Source organism: Polistes dominula, unplaced genomic scaffold, assembly GCF_049000335.1.
Source record: "Polistes dominula isolate Pdom_NZ unplaced genomic scaffold, Pdom_raw_medaka contig_15, whole genome shotgun sequence".
Lineage (NCBI taxonomy): Eukaryota > Metazoa > Arthropoda > Insecta > Hymenoptera > Vespidae > Polistes > Polistes dominula.
In genome coordinates, this window is record NW_028300915.1 from 5,378,461 (window position 1) to 5,402,702 (window position 24,242).

The 24,242-nt window shown below is 29.8% G+C and overlaps 2 protein-coding genes and 1 long non-coding RNA gene across 28 annotated transcripts in view; 1 reads left to right on the forward strand and 2 right to left on the reverse strand.

The window, feature by feature from the left end:
- The window catches only part of pHCl-1 (pH-sensitive chloride channel 1), a 95,694-nt gene that overhangs the window by 33,624 nt on the left and 37,828 nt on the right, over window positions 1-24,242 (reverse strand). For 14 of the 26 annotated variants that reach the window (XM_089170506.1, XM_089170504.1, XM_089170501.1 and 11 more), the window contains 4 exons: window positions 18,226-18,399; window positions 16,325-16,428; window positions 10,962-11,132; window positions 2,047-2,111 (listed from right to left, as the gene is read on the reverse strand). In XM_089170506.1, the coding sequence (XP_089026632.1) occupies window positions 2,047-2,111; window positions 10,962-11,132; window positions 16,325-16,428; window positions 18,226-18,389 (504 nt within the window). In that variant the 5' untranslated portion in view covers window positions 18,390-18,399. The remainder of the gene's footprint in view (window positions 1-2,046; window positions 2,112-10,961; window positions 11,133-16,324; window positions 16,429-18,225; window positions 18,400-24,242) is intronic. The other 12 variants (XM_015328672.2, XM_015328681.2, XM_015328696.2 and 9 more) reach the window with 5 other exon arrangements.
- Window positions 2,718-7,836, reverse strand: LOC149033195 (uncharacterized). The gene is made up of 2 exons (XR_016175984.1): window positions 6,511-7,836; window positions 2,718-6,383 (listed from the first exon to the last, which is right to left on the reverse strand). It is a non-coding gene; the product is annotated as an uncharacterized LOC149033195 (long non-coding RNA).
- LOC107070485 (trypsin-1) overlaps window positions 21,887-24,242 on the forward strand; it is a 31,367-nt gene continuing 29,011 nt past the window's right edge. The window contains exon 1 of the mRNA XM_015328745.2: window positions 21,887-22,309. The gene's annotated coding sequence lies outside the window, so the exon portion shown is untranslated. The remainder of the gene's footprint in view (window positions 22,310-24,242) is intronic.

Genomic DNA, 24,242 nt, shown 5'->3' on the forward strand with positions numbered 1-24,242 from the left:
CTATAAAAGTTATCGCGAGAAAAACTTCGTAACAAATAACGGCGCGAACAACTTATGTTCGTGCAAGGCCACTACCGAACATAATTTTCTATAGTCAAGAACTGCCTCGCATGTAAAGGCAATTTTTATTTTATGGACGTCCCCCATGCTCTATTTCTGTATCTCATCGAGCTCATCTTTAGTGGAAAAAGAAACACGAAAAAAAAAACAAGAAACGCGTGAATAAATAAGTAACAGGTATATTAGGGTGAAAGGATAAACAACTTTGATTCAAATTTTTTCGTTAAAAAATGATTTTTACATAATTTCCATATTAGTTGTATTAAATAAAATGAATGATTCGTTCTAATGTTATTTGCTATCAAATTAATAACTTTTATGAAGTGTCTTATTAAGTATAGTTCACTTGGTACAACAATACTTCAAAGTTTAAACAATGTATCAAAATCACATTAAAAAATTGTTCTCTTTGCAAGCTTTACACAACAATATTTCAAGTAACAAAAAAGAAATGATTGAATACATTTGACAAGATCGTTGCATCCTCAATTTTCGCGATTATTTATATATGTATATTAGGGTGGGTCAAAAAAATCAACTATTTTTTTTTGTACAAGTACCACGGAAAAATGGATTGCTAGACACCTTAAAAAAATTCTTACCAAATATGAGCTCTTAATATTATTAGGAAGATCCTCCGCATCGCAGTTTTTTATTTTTTTCTCAGTCCAATAGTATAAGATTCATACGTCATCATTAATTGATTGTACAGAAAAATGTTCAAGACGAATTTTGTAGGAAATTTAATGCTCTACAAAAAAGGTATCTTATATTTTTTCCATAAACCTCACCATTTGAATGATATTGAAGATTTAAGTTTGATTATTTTAAGATAAATTTCATTTTTGTTTATGAATTTTATAACTCGACAATAAACGACTATTAAAAAATGCGCAATACAAATTTTTGTAGGAAATTAACTGCTCTATAAAAATGGTGTCTTATGTTTTGGCGATTAAATTAAGCGTTCAAAAGATATTCATCATCAAACTTTCATGTGTACTGATTTTTAAAGTTTTTGATTAGATATTCGAAAAATTTCAATTTAATTTATAAGTTTTGAGAAAATTTACACGCATTTTAGTTTTTATCAACTGAGAAACTTCAAAATATTTTTCAAGTTTTTTTTATGTATAAGTATCTTTGTCTACATTTAAAAAAATAAATTATACATTATTTATCGCTTAGTTAATTATTTATTAATAAAAAAAGCAAAGTTTTCATTATAAATATATTATGATATGTTTCAGTTTTAGCGAAAAAAAATGTCCAATTAGTTATAAAAAAGTTTTTTATTTCAATTTTCAACTGAGTTATTAATTTTCAAACAATTTTTTGTTGCAAGTAGGGTAATTTTTTCGATGCTCTTTAACAAAAAAGTTTGATGATGAATATCATTTGAACGTTTAATTTAATTGCCAAAACATAAGACACCATTTTTATAGAGCAGTTAATTTCCTACAAAAATTTGTATTGTGCACTTTTTAATAGTCATTTATTGTCGAGTTATAAAATTCATAAACAAAAATGAAATTTGTCTTAAAATAATCAAACTTAAATCTTCAATATCATTCAAATGGTGAGGTTTATGGAAAAAATATAAGATACCTTTTTTGTAGAGCATTAAGTTTCCTACAAAATTCGTTTAAAACTTTTTTCTGTACAATCAATATATAATGAGGTATGAATTTTAATCTATTGGACTGAAAAAAAAATAAAAAACTGCGATGCGGAGGATCTTCCTATTAAAATTAACAGCTCATATTTGGTGAGAATTTTTTTAAGGTGTCTAGCAATCCATTTTTCCGTGGCACTTGAAAAAAGAAAAATAAGTCATTTTTTTGACCCACCTTAATGTATATACAATTTTATTTAATCTAATTTTTATTAAACGAATTATCGACGAATGACATTTTTTTTTACACACAATGGACATTATTGTTTTTGAAAGACGATCTCGAAAAAGCTAAAAGAGTTCCAGTTTACCAGACTGGATTCGTCGGGTGAGGCCAGACTCAGCAGCAACACGCTCACGTTGACGGTCAAGGTTCCTGAAACAGAAACAAATTGATGAAATAAAAGTGTACTGTCGTATTTTTTGTTATTTCCTTGTTCACGATATTTACCTCCTACTTATCTGTTATCTCTATTATCGAAATTTGAAATATCACATAAGCACAAAGCTTGTCAAAAGTTATCAAGTGATTTTATTCATTAATTATTTTTTTCTTTAGACAATTTATTTTTATTTTTTTTTAGATCTCACAAAACCAAGGATCTAGTAATTTCTTTACAATTTTAATTAAAAAAACCTGTTTCTACAAAAAGTGTGTTAAAAAATTTGTAAAATTACTTAACAAACTTTTGGCTCACTTAGTATGTATACACAAAAAAATATCAAGATTTAAAACACAATCCGGATTGTGCGTTAGGTTGTTTAATATTGACCCAACATTCGATTAGTTGAAGGTAACATCGTGAACACGTAAAATCGATCGACGTCAGAGTCTCAACAATCGCCATTAAACTCCGATTTATAGGATTTACAAGGCGATCGTAAGGCTGCTGTATCGATGTTTTTTCCCTCATTCTTTTCTTCCTTCTTTTCTTTTATACCTCCCTCCCACCCTCCCTCCAACCCTTCCTTCTTTCTTACTTTTTCTTTCTTCTTTCTTTTATTATTATTTTTCTTATCTTTTCCTTTTTTTTTCTTATTTAAATTTTATTTACATATATATATATATTTTTTTCTCTTTTTTTTTCCTTATTTTTTATTTCCTTTGAGTTCAGTGCGCTTAAAAACTTGTAAGCAAGGTATTACGCTGGCTTAAGCTGTTAATGCTGTTACTGGCGGAAGCTGTTTCTGAGCCATGCTGTGCACATGCTGCCCTTTTTTTGTTTTTGAAATATCTTTTCTTTCTTTTTTTCTGTTTTTTTTTGTTTGTTTTCTTTCCTTTCGTTTATTAAGTTGCCAATGAAAAAAAAGATGTGGATTTTGAAATTTAATTTCTTTTGATCTTTTTTTTCTTATTAATTTTCACGTTTGTCGATTATTTTTTTTACAGATATAGCGTAAAAAAAGTTTTATCGTTTTGTAAAAAAAAAATAAAAAAAGTAGTGTACCCATTCGAAAATGTTATCAACGATTTCGTTGATTAGAACTCAGATGTGGTATCTCGATCCTTTGTCCTGATTAGGCGAGCGAGTTCTAATTATATTTTATAATCTATCTCTATCTATTTGTCTATCTATTTATTTCCCAACAAACAAATTAACTAATTGCGCTAATCTTGTGTAAGAAATGAATATCATTATTAGAGAGAACATATTGAACAATCTTTTTTGTAGCATAACTCCGAATAATATAATTATTTAAAACAATGTAAATACGAGCTATACAAAACTAACGTATAGTATATGTCTAAATAATATATATATATCGTCGTAAAGTAGTGTAACGAACGAGTAATACGTGCTGTTTGTTTTATTATTCAAATTTGTATTTGTATTTGTAACTATATTGGGGGGGGGGGGATACAAGAAAAAAAGAAAAAAAGAGAAAAAAAATAGAGACACCGGGATAATTTATTTCATTTAAACAATTAGACAATTCGCGTTATATACAGGATGAGTCTTCTAACATGAAGATTCCTCAAAGGACTCGTAAATTATTCGTTGTACGAAAAAAAAGGTATCAAACAAAAGTTGCAAGACATCTAGAGATTTATAAAATGCTCTAATCTGTTTTTTAAGAAATACCTTTTTAATACAAAATTTAATTATTAATCCGAATTCTAAAAAAAATATTAGATATAGTATTTAAAAAACCATAGATGAGCTTAATATCTCAATAAAAAAAATTAAGATAATAAAAAACAGATTAAAGCACAGTATGTAACATACAATTTTAGTTTGAAACATTTTTTAGTACAATGAATAACTTAAAAGTTATTTAAAGTGTCATCATGTTAGGAGATATTCACCATGTATATCAAGCAATACATTTGTTTATGTTACGAATTTGTATAATATTGTATGTGTATGTTATACATATATATATAAGTACTTATATATATAAACGATACTAGATTTTGCATAACAATTTCTATATATATTAACGACAGAAACTTTTGAAACGATTCGTACAGTACAACAAGTGGACGGATGCATGCAAAAATTAATGAACTCAAGTCCCAAACCACCAACAATTTGAATACCACGGACTTTTTTGTGAAAAGCGAACGTGACAAAATTCGCTCGCGATTGGAGACGTACAGAGAAAATGGTTGGTTGCTCAAGGAAAAACGGATGTCGTCGGTGAAGAATGAAATACATAAGAGAGAAACGAGAAAAAGATGAAGGATCACAACCATGATGAATGGATGACGAGATGTACATGACAAGTGTTCTTTTTATCTCGTATACCTTCTTCTTGTTGCTGATGTATGCTAACTTTTAACATATTATTTTTTTTTATTTTCAACCAAAGAAAACGATCAGAAATTTAAATTACTAAACTTTAATATCTTAGAACAAAATTCATTGAAAATTAACAGATACATATTTCGAAAGTAAAATTAACAAATCATAAATGAAATTTTGTTCAAAGCCTTTTTTTTTATTATTTATTTTTACAATTATTTGTCGTATATTCTGATCGTTTTCTTTTGTAAAAGAATTCTTTTCTGAAAGAGAGTGATAAAAAGATAAAAAAAAAAAAGAAAAGAAAAGAAACAAAGAAAGAAATGAAAATGTAAAGTGTGTAAGGGTTGTAAGTGTATAAATATATATGTGTATGTGTGAAACTATCAGGGATAAAGAATCGATCGGTGCTTGTAGTGGGATAAACATTGCGGTTGGCGCCGAGTTCCCATAAGAGGTCTCTGGTATAAAATAAATGATGAAGGGGTAAAAAAGGGAAGAGGGAAAGAGGGGTTAGGCTTTGAGAGAAGAGAAAGGAAAGAGATAGAGAGATATAGATAGATAGATAGATAGAGAGATCGATCGATGCGTCCGTCAAGTACTAACAATAAGCTCGAAGAATATCTTGACTTCAAGATATAGTACATACCATCAAATCGTGGCACATGATCGTCTACTTCGATTTTTATATTTCTATTTAGAAACGCGAACGAGTTTAATTCGATAACTACCCTTACTGCAACTCTAAACATCCCTTTCATATTTCCCATCAACGAAGGGTAGAATGATTTAATAAAACTATGACTTATTCTCACGTTTTCATATTGAACAAATGAAATGAAACGTTTTTGCAACTCGTTGAATGATTTCTCTGATTCGTTTTTTCGTAATCTCATGTGATGTTTTAGTTATATTATTTTTCTTATTATTTTTTTGGTCATTGCTTAACACAACTTATGAAAATTAAATAGAATTTTTTGTTAAATCTTATATTATTTTAATTTTGTGTCATGTACGTATATACGTATATTTATTGTAAAATAAATATTATTAATTTAAATGTTTTCAATATTTTTTAGTTTCGTAAAAATGCTAAGAAAAATGTTATATTATATATTACTTTAAGGGGGTATATTTTATAGTAGAAAAAACTTGTTTTTAAGATAATTTTGTTATGAAATTTTAAGCCTCTTTGTAATTTTTTTCTTAATGATGGAAATTTAATAAACATTTTAATCGAAAAGAGATTAGTTTCTGAGGTATTTTGAAAAACCATAATAAGTCATTAAACCGTAATTAGAAAGAAATGTTAGAGAACAAAAACAAATGATTTCATTATTCACTGCTATATTTTTATCACAATTGCATTATTTTATTTCATATCGATAGATGCAATTAATGCACGTGTACTTGCGATATTTTTCAATTGATGTGTAAGCAAATATGTCAACAACAACAAAATTATGAACGGTTCGAAATGGATTGGCATTTATGATTTATATTTTTAACGTAAATGCATTTATTCTATTTCAAATGCATTATTTTGTATTGCAAATTATGCGCACAAAGAAAAAAAGAAAAACAAAAGTATTATCAAACGACTGATCTTTTCGTTGTGTCTAACAAAATTTGATAGTAGTTATATGTATGTATATATATATACATATATTATATATTTACATCGATAAAAGCAAACATCTAGTGAATTTGAAAAAAATGTCAGCGACCTAGAATAAAATATATACAGGATGGGACAATATCTCTGTCCAGTTAGAATATTGTCGTTGTTTATAACAATATGAAAAATTTTATATACGCAACTTACACGGCATGATGAGAGGCATTTTTTGGCTTGAATGTTTTTTCCGTGGGTGGAGGCATAGAGGAGATTTCAAGGTCGCCTGCATTTTTTAAAATGAATATTATATTTTTTTTAATGGGATGTGATGGCAAATGTTGAGATGAATTCAACGAGCTATTATTCAAGGTCATGCGAGGCCAAATGTGGTAGAAAATAAAGTTTCTTACATTACAGAAGATGTTCGAATTGGTGACCGTTAACGCCAATGCAAAGTTGTAATCTTCGTATTGCTGCATCGCGTACATGTCTTATCATTTCTAAACTTTTGCTATTAAACAACGACAATATTCTAACTGGACAGAGATATTGCCCCACCCTGTATACTGTATATATATGTATAACGAGTAATCTCGATAAAAAATGAATAATGAACATCGTTGATAGAGGAAAAACAAAAAAGAAAAACAAAAAAACAAAAAAGCAAAAAAAAAGCAAATAAAATCGTTGTACGAATGCGTACAACGTTAGATGAATTATTCTTTTTATGTCTGGCTAGCTAACAAGATGTAAATACGGGAAAGAGAAATAATATTTTACTGTATTGTGGTGTGAGAGAGAGAGAGAGTAATATGAAGGAGAGAAGAGAAAAATGAATCGGCATTTTAAATATTATCCTTCCTCTTTCTTTTTCTTCTTCTTCTCCTCCACCCTTTGAATCCGAAATGGCGATGAAGAATGGTCTCAAATTGATTATAAGTGTGATAGCGTTGAAAGGGATTGATAAAAGATGTAAAAGTGATTGATTGATTGATTGATTGATTAAATGAGTGGAGAGGGAAAATGTGATTCGACGATTATTACAAACTAACAAAGAGAAAGAGCACACACACGCGCGCGCGCGCGCATACACTCACATACAGAGAGAAGTACAAATATAAGAAAATTCACAGAGAGAGACCTACGGAAAAACAAACAAGACAGCCAGCTGTATTTCCTTTTTTTTTTGTTTCTTTTTTTTGTGTGTACGTGTTTAATTATGCGTGTTTAATATCTTCAGAAAATGTAATATAGACACTTCTACAGTTATAAACACCAAGCTCACCACACACCGTCAATCCTCTGGTCATTTAATTATATATATTTGGTGTTCACATGTATGTGTGTGTATGTGTGTGAGTGTGAGTGTGTGTGCGCGCGTGTATAGTATAATATATTACTGTGTGATATAGTGATAATAGACTTGTTTATTACGTGGTGCAAAGTGGTGCAATTTTAAACGGGTAAATATTATTTTTCTCTTCTTGTTTTCTGTATTGTCATTGTTGTTGTTGTTGTGTTGTTTTTGAATTTTTTCTTCTTTCGATAAAAAGAAAAAAATTCATATTACGAAGTTCGTGGTCGAGCGTAGCACGATTTCCTCTTTTATTTCTTTTGATAATTGGTATAATTTGTTTATTAATATATATATATATAGGGGTTAATTTTATATTAGGGTGGGTTAAAAAAATGACTTATTTTTCTTTTTTCAAGTGCCACGGAAAAATGGATTGCTAGACACCTTAAAAAAATTCTCACCAAATATGAGCTGTTAATTTTAATAGGAAGATCCTCCGCATCGCAGTTTTTTATTTTTTTTTCAGTCCAATAGATTAAAATTCATACCTCATTATATATTGATTGTACAGAAAAAAAGTTTTAAACGAATTTTGTAGGAAACTTAATGCTCTACAAAAAAGGTATCTTATATTTTTTCCATAAACCTCACCATTTGAATGATATTGAAGATTTAAGTTTGATTATTTTAAGACAAATTTCATTTTTGTTTATGAATTTTATAACTCGACAATAAATGACTATTAAAAAGTGCACAATACAAATTTTTGTAGGAAATTAACTGCTCTATAAAAATGGTGTCTTATGTTTTGGCAATTAAATTAAACGTTCAAATGATATTCATCATCAAACTTTTTTGTTAAAGAGCATCGAAAAAATTACCCTACTTGCAACAAAAAATTGTTTGAAAATTAATAACTCAGTTGAAAATTGAAATAAAAAACTTTTTTATAACTAATTGGACATTTTTTTTCGCTAAAACTGAAACATATCATAATATATTTATAATGAAAACTTTGCTTTTTTTATTAATAAATAATTAACTAAGCGATAAATAATGTATAATTTATTTTTTTAAATGTAGACAAAGATACTTATACATAAAAAAAACTTGAAAAATATTTTGAAGTTTCTCAGTTGATAAAAACTAAAATGCGTGTAAATTTTCTCAAAACTTATAAATTAAATTGAAATTTTTCGAATATCTAATCAAAAACTTTAAAAATCAGTACACATGAAAGTTTGATGATGAATATCATTTGAACGCTTAATTTAATCGCCAAAACATAAGACATCATTTTTATAGAGCAGTTAATTTCCTACAAAAATTTGTACTGCGCATTTTTTAATTGTTCTTTATTGTCGAGTTATAAAATTCATAAACAAAAATGAAATTTGTCTTAAAATAATCAAACATAAATCTTCAATATCATTCAAATGGTGAGGTTTACGGAAAAAATATAAGATACCTTTTTTGTAGAGCATTAAGTTTCCTACAAAATTCGTTTAAAACTTTTTTCTGTACAATCAATATATAATGAGGTATGAATTTTAATCTATTGGACTGAAAAAAAAAATAAAAAACTGCGATGCGGAGGATCTTCCTATTAAAATTAAGAGCTCATATTTGGTGAGAATTGTTTTAAGGTGTCTAGCAACCCATTTTTCCGTGGCACTTGTACAAAAAAAAATAATTGATTTTTTTGACCCACCCTAATGTATATATATTCTCTACGTGTATAATATATATATATATATATTAACATTCATCAATTGATTCGTTCGTTAAAACGTAATTAACAGCTAAAAATACTGATTTGATTAAAATATTTGTTTTATCAAAGCCGTAGGAAAATGAATGAGATAAAAAGAAAGGAAGAAAAGAAATAATAAAGAACGAAATAGAAAAGAAGGAAGAGCAAGAAGAAAGAAGAAACTCGATATAAATCGTATAATCGTGGTAAAATAGGAAAGGGTGAAAGGGGTTTAAGGGTTTGGGGGTGTAGGGAGGTAGTTGTGGAGAGGTGTGGGATGTGGGATAGCTCGCGGCTCGCATCGATCGACCTACGAACCCTCGTATGAAAGGTCGTCGCACAGCCCATTCAGTAGCTTGACTGACGATTGGCGAATGGCACCTAATTATTATAGTCGATTAGATCTCGCGCTGTGTTTCTTCGACCGTGCACATTAATTTGTGTGGATGTAGTACCATCATAGGGTACACAAGAGGTAACACACGAAGAAAGAGAATAAAGACATACACACACATACACATACTAACATGAAATTATCTAACGCGTGTATAATTTTAATCTTTCCCTTATGTACCCTTGAAGGAAATTCATTTTGTACGATTTAATTTCAATTATTCGATTAGGATACGATACTAATTCTAGGTAACAAGTATATATATATATATTTATATATAGGGTACACCATAAGAAGTGATCTCTCTAAGGAATTAATTATTAATGAGATTAAATGCGATCAATATAATTATTATGTTTAATGTTATATCTAATATTAATATTTGATACTTTTCAAGTTTATTAGTTGCAGATTATTATGTTAATTTATTTAATGATAATTTTAACATACATATGTATATATTTAGGTAATTATAATAATAGATTAAATAAAAAAGATTTATCGCATATTAAATTCATATCGTCGTAAAACATAAATTATTAAATTAATATCGTCCGAGTTACGCATGTCTTATGAAAAAATATTTTTCTTAAACAATTCTTTTATATTTAGAGAATAATTATGCAAAAATTATATGCTGTAATCTAATTTCAGACATATCTTTTTTTAAGGGGAATACTTCTTTTTTTATATTTTTTTTATGACGAACCCTATAATAACATATATATACTTGTTACCTAGAATTAGTTAAATTCGATTCTTAGGAGAGAGATCGTATTGTTCGATTTAGAAAAAGCAAAAGGACGGAAGACAGACTGGTAAATTTTGAAAACGTGATATTTCGTTGTCGCTCGTTATCATAACGCAAAAATGTTAAGAGTCTCTCGGTACACTCGGTGATGTTGAATGTGGGGTGGTAGTGATGACAACGACGAAGAAGACGACGAATCTCTCTAATTATCACGAAGCGACTAGGCGTTAATTATATCCGTTAAGACAGAGAAATTCGCGGACGAGAGAGATAGAGAGAGCGAGCGAGATAGAGAGAGAGAGAGAGAGAGCGAACGAGAAGAGAGAGAGAGAGAGAGAGGCACGATAATTAAGTGGGAATCGTGTCAGGCAATCTAGAATACCGAATGAGCTAGTCGACCAAAGTAGTTGCAAGTAGTAGTAAGTAGTTAGTAGTAGTAGTAGTAGTAGTAGTAGTAGTAGTAATAGTAGAAGTAGTAGTTAGTAGTAGTAGTAATAGTAATAGTAATAGTAGTAGTAGTAGTAATAATAATAATAACAATAGTTAGTAGTAGTAGAAGAAGAAGTAGAAGAAGAAGAAGAAGAAGTTAGCTTGGCTAAAACCGAAACAACCGTCATTATTATTTCTATATAGACGAGGTTACGAAGCAAAAGCTGAAGGACGGACCGCGAAGGTGAGTGCGAAGGTGTTGGTGCGGCGTGTAGTGGATATTGTTCTGGTTCTTGTTCTGGTTCTTGGGGTCGTTAGAGAAGGTCGACGACCGGTTTGCCAGGCCGGTGGTGTCACCAGGCCATTGCATTCCGCAGCAGAAATCCGCATCTGTAACACCCAACAGCCCTTGCCCACGTTTCATCCTTTTTTTATTATACCTTCTTTTTGTTATGTTTTTTTTGTTTGCTTTTATTTTTTTATTATTTTATTTTTTATTCAAATTGTTGCTTCCAATTTTAATTCTTTCCTTATCTTTTATCTTATATATATATATATCTTTTGGGTATAATTTGTCGGGACTAATATATATATATATTCATTTTATATATTTAATTATTTTTTGCTTTCTATAGTTTATTTGATTTTATTTACTCTCTAAGCATCGATTATTAAACAGACATCAATTGATTCTCTCTGTATATTGCCCTTTTTATTAGAGTGATCGGGCTGGTGATTCGCAAAACGATTAAGAGTGATGACGGAGGAGAAGTGTTGTAAAGGGGTGGGGTAGGGGTGAAGGATTGGTCGTAGTATATTGCGTTATAGAGTATCGAGTGTGTATTTAGAGTGATCGCGATTGAAAGGGGGGGTTGGTTACCAGTCGCCGAAACACCATACAACCTTTGCCCACGTCCCATCCTTATTTTTGTATTTATTTATTTATTATTCTTCACCCTTTCTTATATCGACGAAAGAGTTATTATTATCCTCGTCGTTGCACTCGCTTTTTTACGACCCCCGCGTATAAGATTAAAAAATTTTATTAACGCAAGACACTGAATTCGAACTACCAAGTTTTATATTACTTTTTCCTATCTCTAAATCTGATAATTTATTGGAAAATCTTCTTTTATAAACTTTTTTTAACTTTAAGATCAATAAAACGATTCATTATCATACCAAATAGAATTATACTAAGGATAATTGGTATTTGTTCGAGAAAATTCTTCGTCGATATTGGGCAATAACTTTGGCAAAATTAAAATGATCTCATTCTTTTTTTTTTAATATAATTTCATATTCTTTTTTTCACATTTTTCACATTAAAATAATAAATTTGGTTTAAGCGACAAGATCGTCCATTTTCACATTTTCCTTTCCTTTCCTGATGTTATATTATTTTGTTTGTTTGTTTTTTTTTTTAACCATTCTCGTATTAAATTCAGTATCAATTCAGATTTGAAAAAGAACATAAAGTAAAAAAAATAAAATAGAATGAAACAAAATGGAATAATCATTAAAATCAGTTCGATATTACAAATGAATAAAAAGATATTTTCAATAAGAAATATTTTCAAGTAATAAATACGAATAATCTTGAGGGCAGGCTAAGAAATTGAAAAAAGTTAGGTTAGTAGACGAGAGAGGAGGAGCTATACACAACTCCCAGTATATATGCGTGTCACTCTTGGCATCCATTGGCTTGCGAATGCCATTGGCATGAATCTATTCAGCCGATTGTAGCCATGCTGGCACACTGCACTTACAGATGCACGCGCTCACGATATCTACAGATTTGGCAAGAACTTGTCAATATTTTCCTCTTTCATGCTCTCTTTCTCATTCTCTCTCATTCTCTCTTTCTCACTTTTGCATACACAAGCTTACTTTACTCGAGAGATCGAAGAGAATTTCAAATCCATCTTTTTATCGGATCAATAATGCGACATTTTTTGAATTTTTTCGTTAGAGAGAGAAATATAATTTCAAATAAAAAATAAAATCTACGATAAGAAGAAGAAGTACGGAAACTGCATTGTGTATAGTTTATTAAAAATATAATTCCTCGAAAGTTAAGTATTATACGAAGCTTTTATTCTTTTCTTTTTCTGACCAACCGAAGAATTCAGTTCAAATGGATAGAATGTAACAAAGATAAAAGGAAGAAAAAGACAATGCGAGATTAAATAAAAAAAAAGAAAAGTATAATAAAAGAATAAAGTGAGAGAGCCAATTAGCAAAGCATCTTAATTGATCTTCGCAAGATTGCATAAGCACGTGACTTTAATTCGATTATTATAAGACTTGATCGTGACTCTCGTAGATGTACGTGAGTAGATACATAAATGTGCACATACTGCATATATTATTTATATGTACATACATTATATATATATATATACGGATAATAGTGAGATAGAAGATTACAGAAATAGAAGAGAAGTCAGCGGGTTCGTGTCGCTGAATAAGTTTATGACTTAATGATCTAACCATGCTTTCTCTTCTCGTAATTTCTTTTCTCGCGATTAATCAACTTGCCGATGCAGACATCAAGGAGTCAGCTTTGTGTTGAGGAAAGTTATCGAAGAAAAGATATAAAAGCCTCTTCCAGATCTCTTTCTTTCTTTTTCTCTTACTCACTCATTCTTTATTTTTCTTTCTCTCTCTCTCTCTCTCTCTCTCTCTCTCTTTCATTCATTTTTTTGTTCTTCTTCATTCATACATTTTTTTCTCTCTGTATTTTTCTTTTTCTTTATTAAAGTTTATAAAACCGAGCTTTTCGATTTCCTATATTAAATACGTCTTATACCATTTCTGGTATTTATACTCCGTGTAATTACAATATTTCATAATACAACTTGGATAATTTCAATATCAAGCTGCTAAATTATTTCTGCATGAAAAAAATACTAACTACTGCTATGCATCCTTTAACAAATTTCACGATAACAGCTAAAAGGATACGTTTAAAAGCTCCGAAGTTTTATAGAAGATATCCAACGAAAAGAAATAGAAGAAGAATAAGTAGAAGAAGTATAGAGGAATAAGCAATTTTAAGAGAAAAGTTGAGAATCGACACACAACTGCATTGTAAAACATTGAATTTCGAAATATTACAAATTTGCTAGCTTCACGGTCAGCTTTTAATATCAACGAGATAATAAAGAAAAAAAGAAATAAAAGAGAAAGAAAAAAGATGGAAAATAAGAAGGAAAAGAAAAAAGTAAAAAAGCCTTTCTTCTACCGAGAAAGCAGAGACGGTGCCGTTTTTAAAAACAGCAATCGTTTTGAGACAATCTAAAATGCTGCGCATGTGGTGTTCGATGAAGCCGAAGTGCTCGAAATAGAAACAACTAATTCGCAAAGTGCCTAATAAGTCTCCTGAGCTTTTTCTACGAGCGATAGCTAGAAGCTGTTGCTAGCTGTTGGCTGCTGTTATTGTTACTGCTGCTAGCTGCTTTGCTACGGGCTGTTACTGCTGCTAGTAATAGTACGTCCGCTTATCACACTTGTTTCCATTTACCAGAGAGAGGAGGATATATCTGATAAAAGCTTTTTCCCCCTAGCGAAATGCTCTCGTTTAAACTATCGAACGTAAAATCGAATATATACGAGTGTAACCAAAATCGGAATAAACTATATTTTCTATTATTTTCTATTTTATTTTAATTTATTTTTCTTTACCGTTGCGTGCAAATTATGACAATATAGAAATATTATTGTAAGATATTCAACAAATTTTGTATTTTTTATAAAATATTAAATCAAATTATTAAGTTGGTGCATATAAAATGTCGTTTTTGTTTTACATGCAAACGTTCCTCTTCCTGTTGTTGTTATGCTTTTGTTTTTGACATAACCTCTTTTATAGTCGTACTGTCTATTGCTAGAGCAACATTTTAATATAGGAAATTTTCTCAAAAGTGCTTCCTTTTATTATTTGTTTTGAATTTTGTACCGATATGAATTCCACCGAAATTCGTGTAATTTTCTTGTATAAGTATAAACTTGGTAATAATGCTGCAATTCACTTAAAAATCCGACAATTCATATGCACCAATCTAATATTAGTAAAATAGTAATTTAACACAATTATTAATTTGATTGAATAAATATTTATATCAAATTTGCATTTCACCACTGACATAGAAAATATAAACGAAGGAATTTCCTTGATACAAATTTGACGAGTAACGATTATAACGTAAGTTATATTGTTTTAACAAATAAATAAATACGATTTACAAAAATTCAATAAATATTACTAATTATCCTCTAGCTGGAAATGATTGTCAAATGGGGAAAAGTTAAACGATTAAATCTACCACGGGAAACGAAAAGAGTGCATATTTATCTAACTATCCGCTTAACTCTGGTGAAATAATGCGTACGTCGATGAGTGGCGTCGGTTGCTTTTCCATCGCATTTAAAACAAGCTTCTCCGTTTATAACGCGAATAGCTTTGCTAGAGTTGGTATTTCCTACGTGCCGCTCTTTGTCGATCGATGAGAGAGACTCGATAAACGTAGAGCACAATACCGACAGCTTGTCCTTGTTCACCGAAATTAACTCGTTTATAACAGAATATATTAACGAGGGAGAAACTCTTCGTTTAATAATTAAACGATAAAGATGAATGAGAAACTTCATTAAATTAGAGATCATTTTCTTGGAATTTCAATGAAATTTTATCTTCTCTTTCTTTTTTTTCTTCTGTTTTCTACTTCGTTTCACAATAATTAGCAAATTATTATTAATATAATAATATTCTTTTATATAATGTTTTTAAGTTATTATAAATATTTTGTTTTTTCTTTTATTTAGCTTTAAACTAATTCATTGCAATAATATTTATTGATTTACCGTTATACTCTATTCTTACTGAAATTATAAATCTTTTTTATTTAAAAAAAATATTTTAAATAAAGCATTCACAATGCGTATTAAGAAGAAATTAGGTGAACCTAATAACGTCTGTATATGCTTTGAGAATCTACTCTGGTTTATAGAAGTTAGAGTGCAAAGGGTAAAACGATCAAGGAAATTCTCTCATTGTGTAGTTCGCGTGAGTGGTAGTGAATAAGGTCCGTCAAAGGTCGGACATAGTAGTCTCTCCGATTTGGCTGACCTCTCGTAGACTTTCTCTACTGAACAAACTTCACTCTTTCCCTCTTTCTCTAATCTTTCACTTGCTTTCGCTTACATACATACGTACATACATACCCACACATATACATACACGAAACCTAAAAATAAATTCTCACACATTCGAACGCATACAGAAACTTTCATATTTGACTCTTATCTTTCTCACTCATATCTCTTCGATCGTTTATCTCGTCGCTTTCATTATCATTATCATTATCATTATCATTATCATTATCATTATTATCATTATCATCATCATTATGAATGGGTCGATCTTATATAGAGAGTACCCTTTCGACGAGGGGTGAGCAGTGAGCTGTGGTTGTGTGGTGCTGTGTGGTGGTAGCGGTGCCGGTGATGTTCGAGGTGCTCTGGATGGTCGGGGTCATTGGGTACGAGGTCAGGGGTGTAGTCATCTTGGCGGGTGTGGGGCGGGGGCCTCAGTGTACCTTGGACCGGGGGCAGAAGCCGCTTGTCGTAACGAGCCGTCTGCAGCAGATCGTCCAGAATCTCCTTGTCCGATTTGCCCTCCTCGAAGCTGCAACACAACTCACTATATGTACAATATGATACGTCCAATTTCATACTTTTCTTTTCTTTTTTTTAAATTTATTCTTAAAAGTAAGCTCGTCCACGACGAAAAAATATCTCTTCGTATCGAACAGAAGAAGAATTACAGGATATTTTTGTTTTGGCTTTCGTCCTCTTGCTCGAACCCGATGATTTTCCTTGCGAACACACAGAAACGTTTGTTCTCTTTTCCCCTATTTTTTCAAAGGAGGAGGATGAGGATCTCGAAGTAGTTCGAAAGAAATCGAAAGTTGTTTAGAAAACTTTTTACCATACTAACGTATATCTTTATAACTTCTTTTTTTTTTTTAACTCGTATATTATAACTCGTATAGTTTGTTACTCGAAAGCGAGTCAATTTTTTTACCAATATTTCGTATACTTCAATGTGATCGCGAATACTGTTTGAAAGAAATAACTATAGGAATGGAATAGTTTTGCGTGATTGATCTTGTCTGATCATGCGTATACTTTTACTACTAATTTTTCCTTTAGAAGTGAATTCTATTTCTTTCTTTATCTTTTTTCTTTTATTTTGTATCTTTCACTTGCTTTTTAAATGTAATGAAAATTGAATATCGATCAGTTCGACTATTCGAGGTCCTTTTTATCTAATGATCACGAAAATAGTCTACACTGTTATCTCAAATAATCTAAATGTAACATATCTACAAACACATTCGTTCGAATTGTATATATATAATATAATATTATAATAATAATAATAATAATAATAATAATAATAATAATAATAATAATAAAAAGAGCTACTAATTGAACAAGAAAAAACACTGCCTTCTAAATGTACATAATATTTAAATAGCATCTACATGACGTTTCCGAGCAAAATATTACATATATAATATAATATATATGTATGAAATAATATTTCGATCGTTTTTCTTTGATCGTGACAACATTACAATTACTAGATCATTTACTTACTACGTATATATAATATAATATAATATAATATAATATAATATAATATAATATAATATAATATAATAATAATAATAATAATAATAATAATAATAATAATAATAATAATAATAATAATAATAATAATAATAATACTCGCTACGAAAGGTTTCCGATATGCACTTTGAACAATAAAATATCAGTTGCATTTGCAGAAATGAAGTAAAATTTTAATAGCAAGTATGTAATAAACAATCTGCTGGCCGAAATTGAGACGATAGTTATTACAATTGGCATCGACTGCGACTTTACAAAAAAAAATTCCTCTTTATAAATCAATAATAAAAATTTTAAAAATATAAAAAGAAAGAGGAAAATAGAAAATCATTAAAACCAATTTAGTAGCCGTCGTTAACGTTTTAATGAAGCGATTAGAAATTAATTCGATCATATAAAAGAAAAAAAAGTGATATTAAATAAAAATAAATTAAACAATTCTTGTTATTTATTAATAGATATAATTTGTTAAAATACTGATCGAGCTATTGTAATAATAAATGTCTTACTCGAACCCTTCTAAAGAAAGATATATATAATAATTATGGTGTTTTTTCCACTCGTCTTATTTAATTCTTAATTTTTCTATCATTTACGATCATCATTTGAAATAGTTGCAAATAGAAAAAATATATTTTTTTACTTTTAATGATTTGCAATGTTTATTATAAATGATTGAAAAAGAAAGATAGTTTGAAAAAAAAAGAAAAATAAAAAGAAGAAAAGATTATTATATTATTATTATTATTATTATTATTATTATTATTATTATTATTTGTGAGTTTTTTTTTGTAATACGTACATGTTGTTTTCGGCACGAACGAGACTGGCAAGAGTTAGAGCAAGTGTGAGGATACAGAGGATGGTAAAGATGAGGGAACTTGCAAGGGAGGTGAGAGACAGCGAGAGGATGGACGAGAGGCGGCCACCACCACCCGCACACCGCCCTAGCACCACCCAACCCATTCTATGTCATCTGTAACAACGAAATTTATAAATATTTATTATTATTGTTGTTATTATTTAGAAAATATTAAGGCAGATAAATTGCACAAAAAATATTATATTATATGAAACATCGATATGTCTGATTATGAATAAAAAGATCTGAAAATTAAATGAGCGATAAATTATTGATTATATAATAATATTGTATGAAGTCATATATTATAGTAGTTACAATAATTTTAATCAATTGTGACATATTTTAACCTGCGATAGACTGAGATCAAATAATTTATATTAAAAGAATTAATAATATGTTATTATGTTAGATATATGTTCATATTTAAATATATATATAATATATTTTATACTTTATTTATTATATTATATTAATTATTAATATATTTATAATAGACATTAGGGTTATTTAGTTTTCTTATAAATACAAAAGTCAATTAGGTTTTTAAAGAACGGAGAATTTTTCAAATACGATATTTTAAGATAACTTAACATCCGTCAAGATTAGCATTGTTTATGCATTTAACGACTACAATGTAAGCCAGATGCAAGCTCGTTTACGTAAACAATAGGATCGTTAAACTGAAACTTGTTCCGAAGCGAGTGCCAAGATGTTTTAGATGAAAAAATAACAAACAATCCTTTGTTATACAACGGACTGCTTTCAATGATCATTGTCATGGCACCAATCAGATATCTACTCGAATTCGTTTACTTTCACTTCGAAACACGCTTTGTTCTATTTTATTGTACTTTCCTCAATACCACAGTTTAAGCTTTACAAAAAAATCGTGTTTCTAAATAATTAATTTTTTTACTTTCTCTGTTTTATCTTTCTGTTAACTTTACGTTCAATATTTCTTCAAACTTTTGCTTCTAGTCTCGTGAAAAATTTTCTTCAACGAGCATTGCGCTCATTTCATTCCGCATATAACTATTTACGAACCGAACAAAATATAATTTATCCTTAAAATAAATAATAAAGTTGAAATTACTATTTCTTACATTTTTCAATCTAAAATGATTAATAATATATATTAAATTATATATTTCATTATTTACTAACAATTTGTAATCTCACTGAACTTGGATTGGAAATATTTTATATATGAAAATTCTAACATTTTCCTTCGAAAAAAATTGACTTTTTATATTATACTTTCTCTCTCTCTCTCTCTCTCTTTCTCATTTTCTTCGATCGATACGACAATCAAATTCTCAAAAGCAATAGACTAGAAAGGAATCGTCATCTTGGGAGAAGTTATATACTCAACGTACGTACATATGTACATACATAAATATCCAAACACGGACAGATAGAAAACGTCAGTGAGCCAGTTATAACGTGTGAAGGTAACGCAATATTTGCCACGTTGAAATTTCTCTCATGAGATCGTCGAGTGTTATTCGTCAGGGGCAAGGCTTTGCATTTTCCAGAGAATGAGCAAACCGCAAACACACGGTATCCTCTGAAACAGCCCGAGGCTGCTGTAGCTTCTTCTGCTTCTGCTTCTGCTTCTGGTGCTGGTGACTTCAAGAAGCTGATCGTGTCGACATACAAGTACTAAAAAATATGAAGAAAGAGAGAGAGAGAGGGAAAGAGAGGCAGATAACAAGCAAAAAAAAAGAAAAAAGAAAAAGAGAGATTAGTCAGTTAAAGCAAAAGCTTCGAGTGTTTTCGCGTGTTGGTGCATATCTTTCGTACAAGTACTTAATGTCGACGTCTGAGAGTCCTATCTCTCTTATCTTTCTTTTTTTCTTTTTTTTCTTTCTTTTTTTCTTCTTTGCCTAACACGACGACGATCCAATCTTAAGATTGCCCGAAGCAAGACCGCGAATGCTTCGTAATTGGAAATAATGAACATGGTAAATTTCGCACTACTTGGCACCTTCTATAAAATACTCGGCCTAGGTCTCGGTCAAATTAAATCTTCCTATACACACGATAATTAATTGTTTCTATGATAAGATTTGGATTAAAAATTGAACGAAATTGATAAATAAATGAATAATTAAATAAGTAAATATAGTTTTTATATATTAAAAATATAATTATTTATTCAATATAAAGATTAGCAAGAATTTTACCAATAATTCAATAGATATAACGTTAGAAAAAGAACAGATTAACGTTCATCAACGAACACTAATAATTTATGAGTAATAATAATAATAAGAAGAAGAATAAAACGTAAATTTGTAATGTCCATCTGTTCGATCGTTACGTCATCCAAAGTTTAAATAGACGACGTTTCTTTGACGTTGCGGAAAATACTAGCAATTTACATACTCGCTTGAGGGCTATCGCGGCGAGTGTAAAGCGAGAACCCGCTAAATCATTCACCGTCACCGTTCGACCTCCTACCCTCCTTAATTTCTTATTTTCCCCTGGGCTACATACTTCTATAACTCTCCTGACCGAAATATCGATTGACGATTACTCTAGAAATCACTCGATTATAGCTTTGAACTTTACGACCAACTCCAGGAAAAACAATCTTTGTAAAACAATTCTGTAAAACAATCTTTTTAAACTAATTACCGAGTTCATTATTTTAAAGGTATTCTTTTAAAATGAACTTCAACAATTACATTTAAATTACTGAAATAAATTCTATTACAGTTTAATAAATGAAATCATATTTTAATCTTCGCAAACAATGATAATCTAGCATTTCCCAATCTGAATTATTACTTGAGAAGTGTTGTTCTCGGGGTATACGGAATTAATTGAATAATTTATATAAAAGAAAGCTTTCTCTTCGTATAACTTTGGTATAAAAAACAAATACCGTAATAAACTAAAGAAATGCTAAAGATTGGGAACCATTGTGTTCTAAAATACCAGCCTTTATCCAATTTTTATTGTAATATTATTGGATTAATCAAAAAAATTCGTGCTAATTTTATAACGAAAATTCAAAGAAAACACTTTTATATTTATAAATCGGTACGAAGTTTTCCTCCAACGACTAATAACGTTCATTGTCAAGATTTAATTTTTTCTCATTCAAGATATAAATATTCATAAAAAATATGAAAATTCATTGTTATAATTTTTAATGGTAATTAAAAATATAATAACCTTGAAAGAAAAAATAAAAAATCAAGGAAAAAGGCAGAAATAAAAAAAAAGAACATTTGGAAGGAGAAATCAGTAATATTAGTCAGACAATGAGAGAATTAATCTCTATATTCTTTTACATAAGGACATCTATTAATTGATCAGTTGAAAAGTAAAAGAAGTACAATTAAAGCAATATTTACAATGTTGAAATAAATAGATAATTATTATACAAACAAGACATTGTTTATCTCAAATTAAAAACTAAAATCACTTGTATTTCCTTAACATTTCAGAATTACTCTCAATTACATTTTATATATTTTTTAAAAATTGAAACTAAATTCTACAAAAGTGATGAACGATCCATGTAAGATAGAATATTTGAAACAAATGAAAAACTGAATAAAGAGTGAATAGATATAGTTGAAAAGATAGAAAGAAGAAAGAGAAAGAGATAGAAAGTAATGTTAGGAGAAGGAGAAAGTGACAATGTCAGTAGGCCGATAGTGGTCGAGTCAGAGTCAAGTTATCAGACGGTCAGGAATAAATGCTACCAACCGTACAGCTGATGTTCGTTCGATCAATACGGGGCGTTGCGGCACGAAACGCTCTAGAGTAACGCGTCACGTGGCTTAGCCCGTCCCATTCTGATTGTGAGAGTGAGTCTCCCTAGCAGGAGGAGCCTTGTATTCCCACCACGTTCAATTTTTCCTTTATTCTCGGTTATCTTTCATGATCGCGAGTTTGAAACACGCCGAAAAACTTTCAACAAAATCGTTCGCAACAACCACCGACCATATTATATTTCTTCTTTCCTTAAAAAGGCAGCATTGAACTCGAAAGGAAAACCGACAGGGTAAGAAGAGAGAGAGTAAGAGAGAAAGAGAGGGGGTGGATTGGTGGATTTGGCGAGGAGGAAGAAAGGGGAAGAGAGTGTTGGAAATTCTCAACGAGCTATGCCGCGCCCTCTCTCTCTCCAATCTAAAAACCTCATCCTGGGAACCGTTTCTGACGTCTTTCTTTTCGATTTCACGCTTTTTACCATTTTCTGTTTCTTTTTTTTTTATTTTTAACATCACTCTCTTTTTTTTCTCTCCACTACTTTCTTACTCAACTACAACAATGGATCACTCTCTTAGCCAAGAAGGAGTATGTTTTACCCCTATCGTCGAACAACTTTCCTTTTTTTCCTCCTTTTTCTTTTTCTTTTACTTTACGTTTTTAAACTTCTCCCAAAGACTTGTTAGATGAATGCTTCATGAATAATATATTTTAGTGAATATATTATTTTTTTAAATTTATGTAATTTAATTGAGGAATAACTCTATTACTTCGAAATTTTAATGCCGTAATTACTATTTTTAAACGATCAGAAAGTGAATTTGGAATTAAAAGAGAAACGTTGGTTTATTTGAAAATTGTAAAATATGAACTTTTCAAACAACCTATTTAAATTGTTTTAAATTTGAATTTTTCTAAATTTCAGGAATAATAATGTTATCAGGGAAAAACAAGATATGTACTTTAATGTTGACAGAAATCTTGTAACTATGTGAGAAATTGTTTAAATGAAATAAATAAAACGGCGTTCCACTTAAAGTGATTCATCAAAATTATTAGAAAACGTTTACCTAGATTAAGGAAATAAGAAAGGAACGAATGAACGTTCCAATACGTTAACACGATAGGATTAGCACAACGATACATGGAAAATTAACGACAGTCTAGCGTCGCCAGACGTACCGACGCCAAAGTTAACGACCTTCGCGCATAGTGCCGTTGAATATCTAGGGCAAACGCGTTACGTTTTCACCAACGCAATTCGTAACGACTAGCAGGACTAGGACGAGGACGAGGACAACGAGAATGATGACAACGACAACGACGATGACGGTAGCAAGAGTTCCGATTAAGAAACTTTGTGAGAAATAACACTGATACTTTTCTCGTGGTGTATTCTTCAGAGTATGTTTTTGATGCACATACCGAATAAGATCTTCGGCCATTTTACTTAAAGATTACAAAAAAAAAAAAGATAAAAGAAAAATATAACAGTTTTACGTTTTAAACTATAATAATTAAAAGCTATTGTTTTTTTGAAACTTTGTATTATTTCTTTTTTTTTTGTTAAGAAATAATAATTATTGATTAAATAAAAAATTATATTAAATATTTTGTTTAGGACTAAAATCTGAATTTTTTCTTTTAAAATAATATTACAATTTAATATTTTTAAATTGATATTCCAATTTTTTGTTCGTTAAATCAAAATCTAATAGAATTTGAAAATTTTTTTTTTGGATTTAAATAATTCTCGCATAATTTATCTTTATATTTTTGTAAGATATTATAGGTTTGCAATTCATAATATTTTGTATCTGTTATAGAAACTCTATTACCTATTTCTTTTTTTTTCCTTTCTTTCTTTCTTTGTTAATAATAAAATCGGCTTAACTTTGAAGATTTCTATCACTCAGAAACTTCATCCTTCACCTAGACTTTCCGATACTTGTCAGATTTCCGATAATCGATGGGATCCTTCAATACTTTTGAAGAAGTGTCGACAACTTCCCTTTTCGACTTTTGAAGAAATTCGAATCTTTATTTCGTCAATTTTGTTCATACAAATAGCCTTCTCAATTTTTTGATTGTCGAGTGTAGCTTGTTAACCGCGTCGTGACATGGTTAGTTCATAGAATCACGCAAAGCTAAGAAAGGTCTACTCTCTCTTTCTCTCTCTATTACGAGGGAATAGGTTATGGGCAAGGGTGCGGTAAAATTGATGCAGA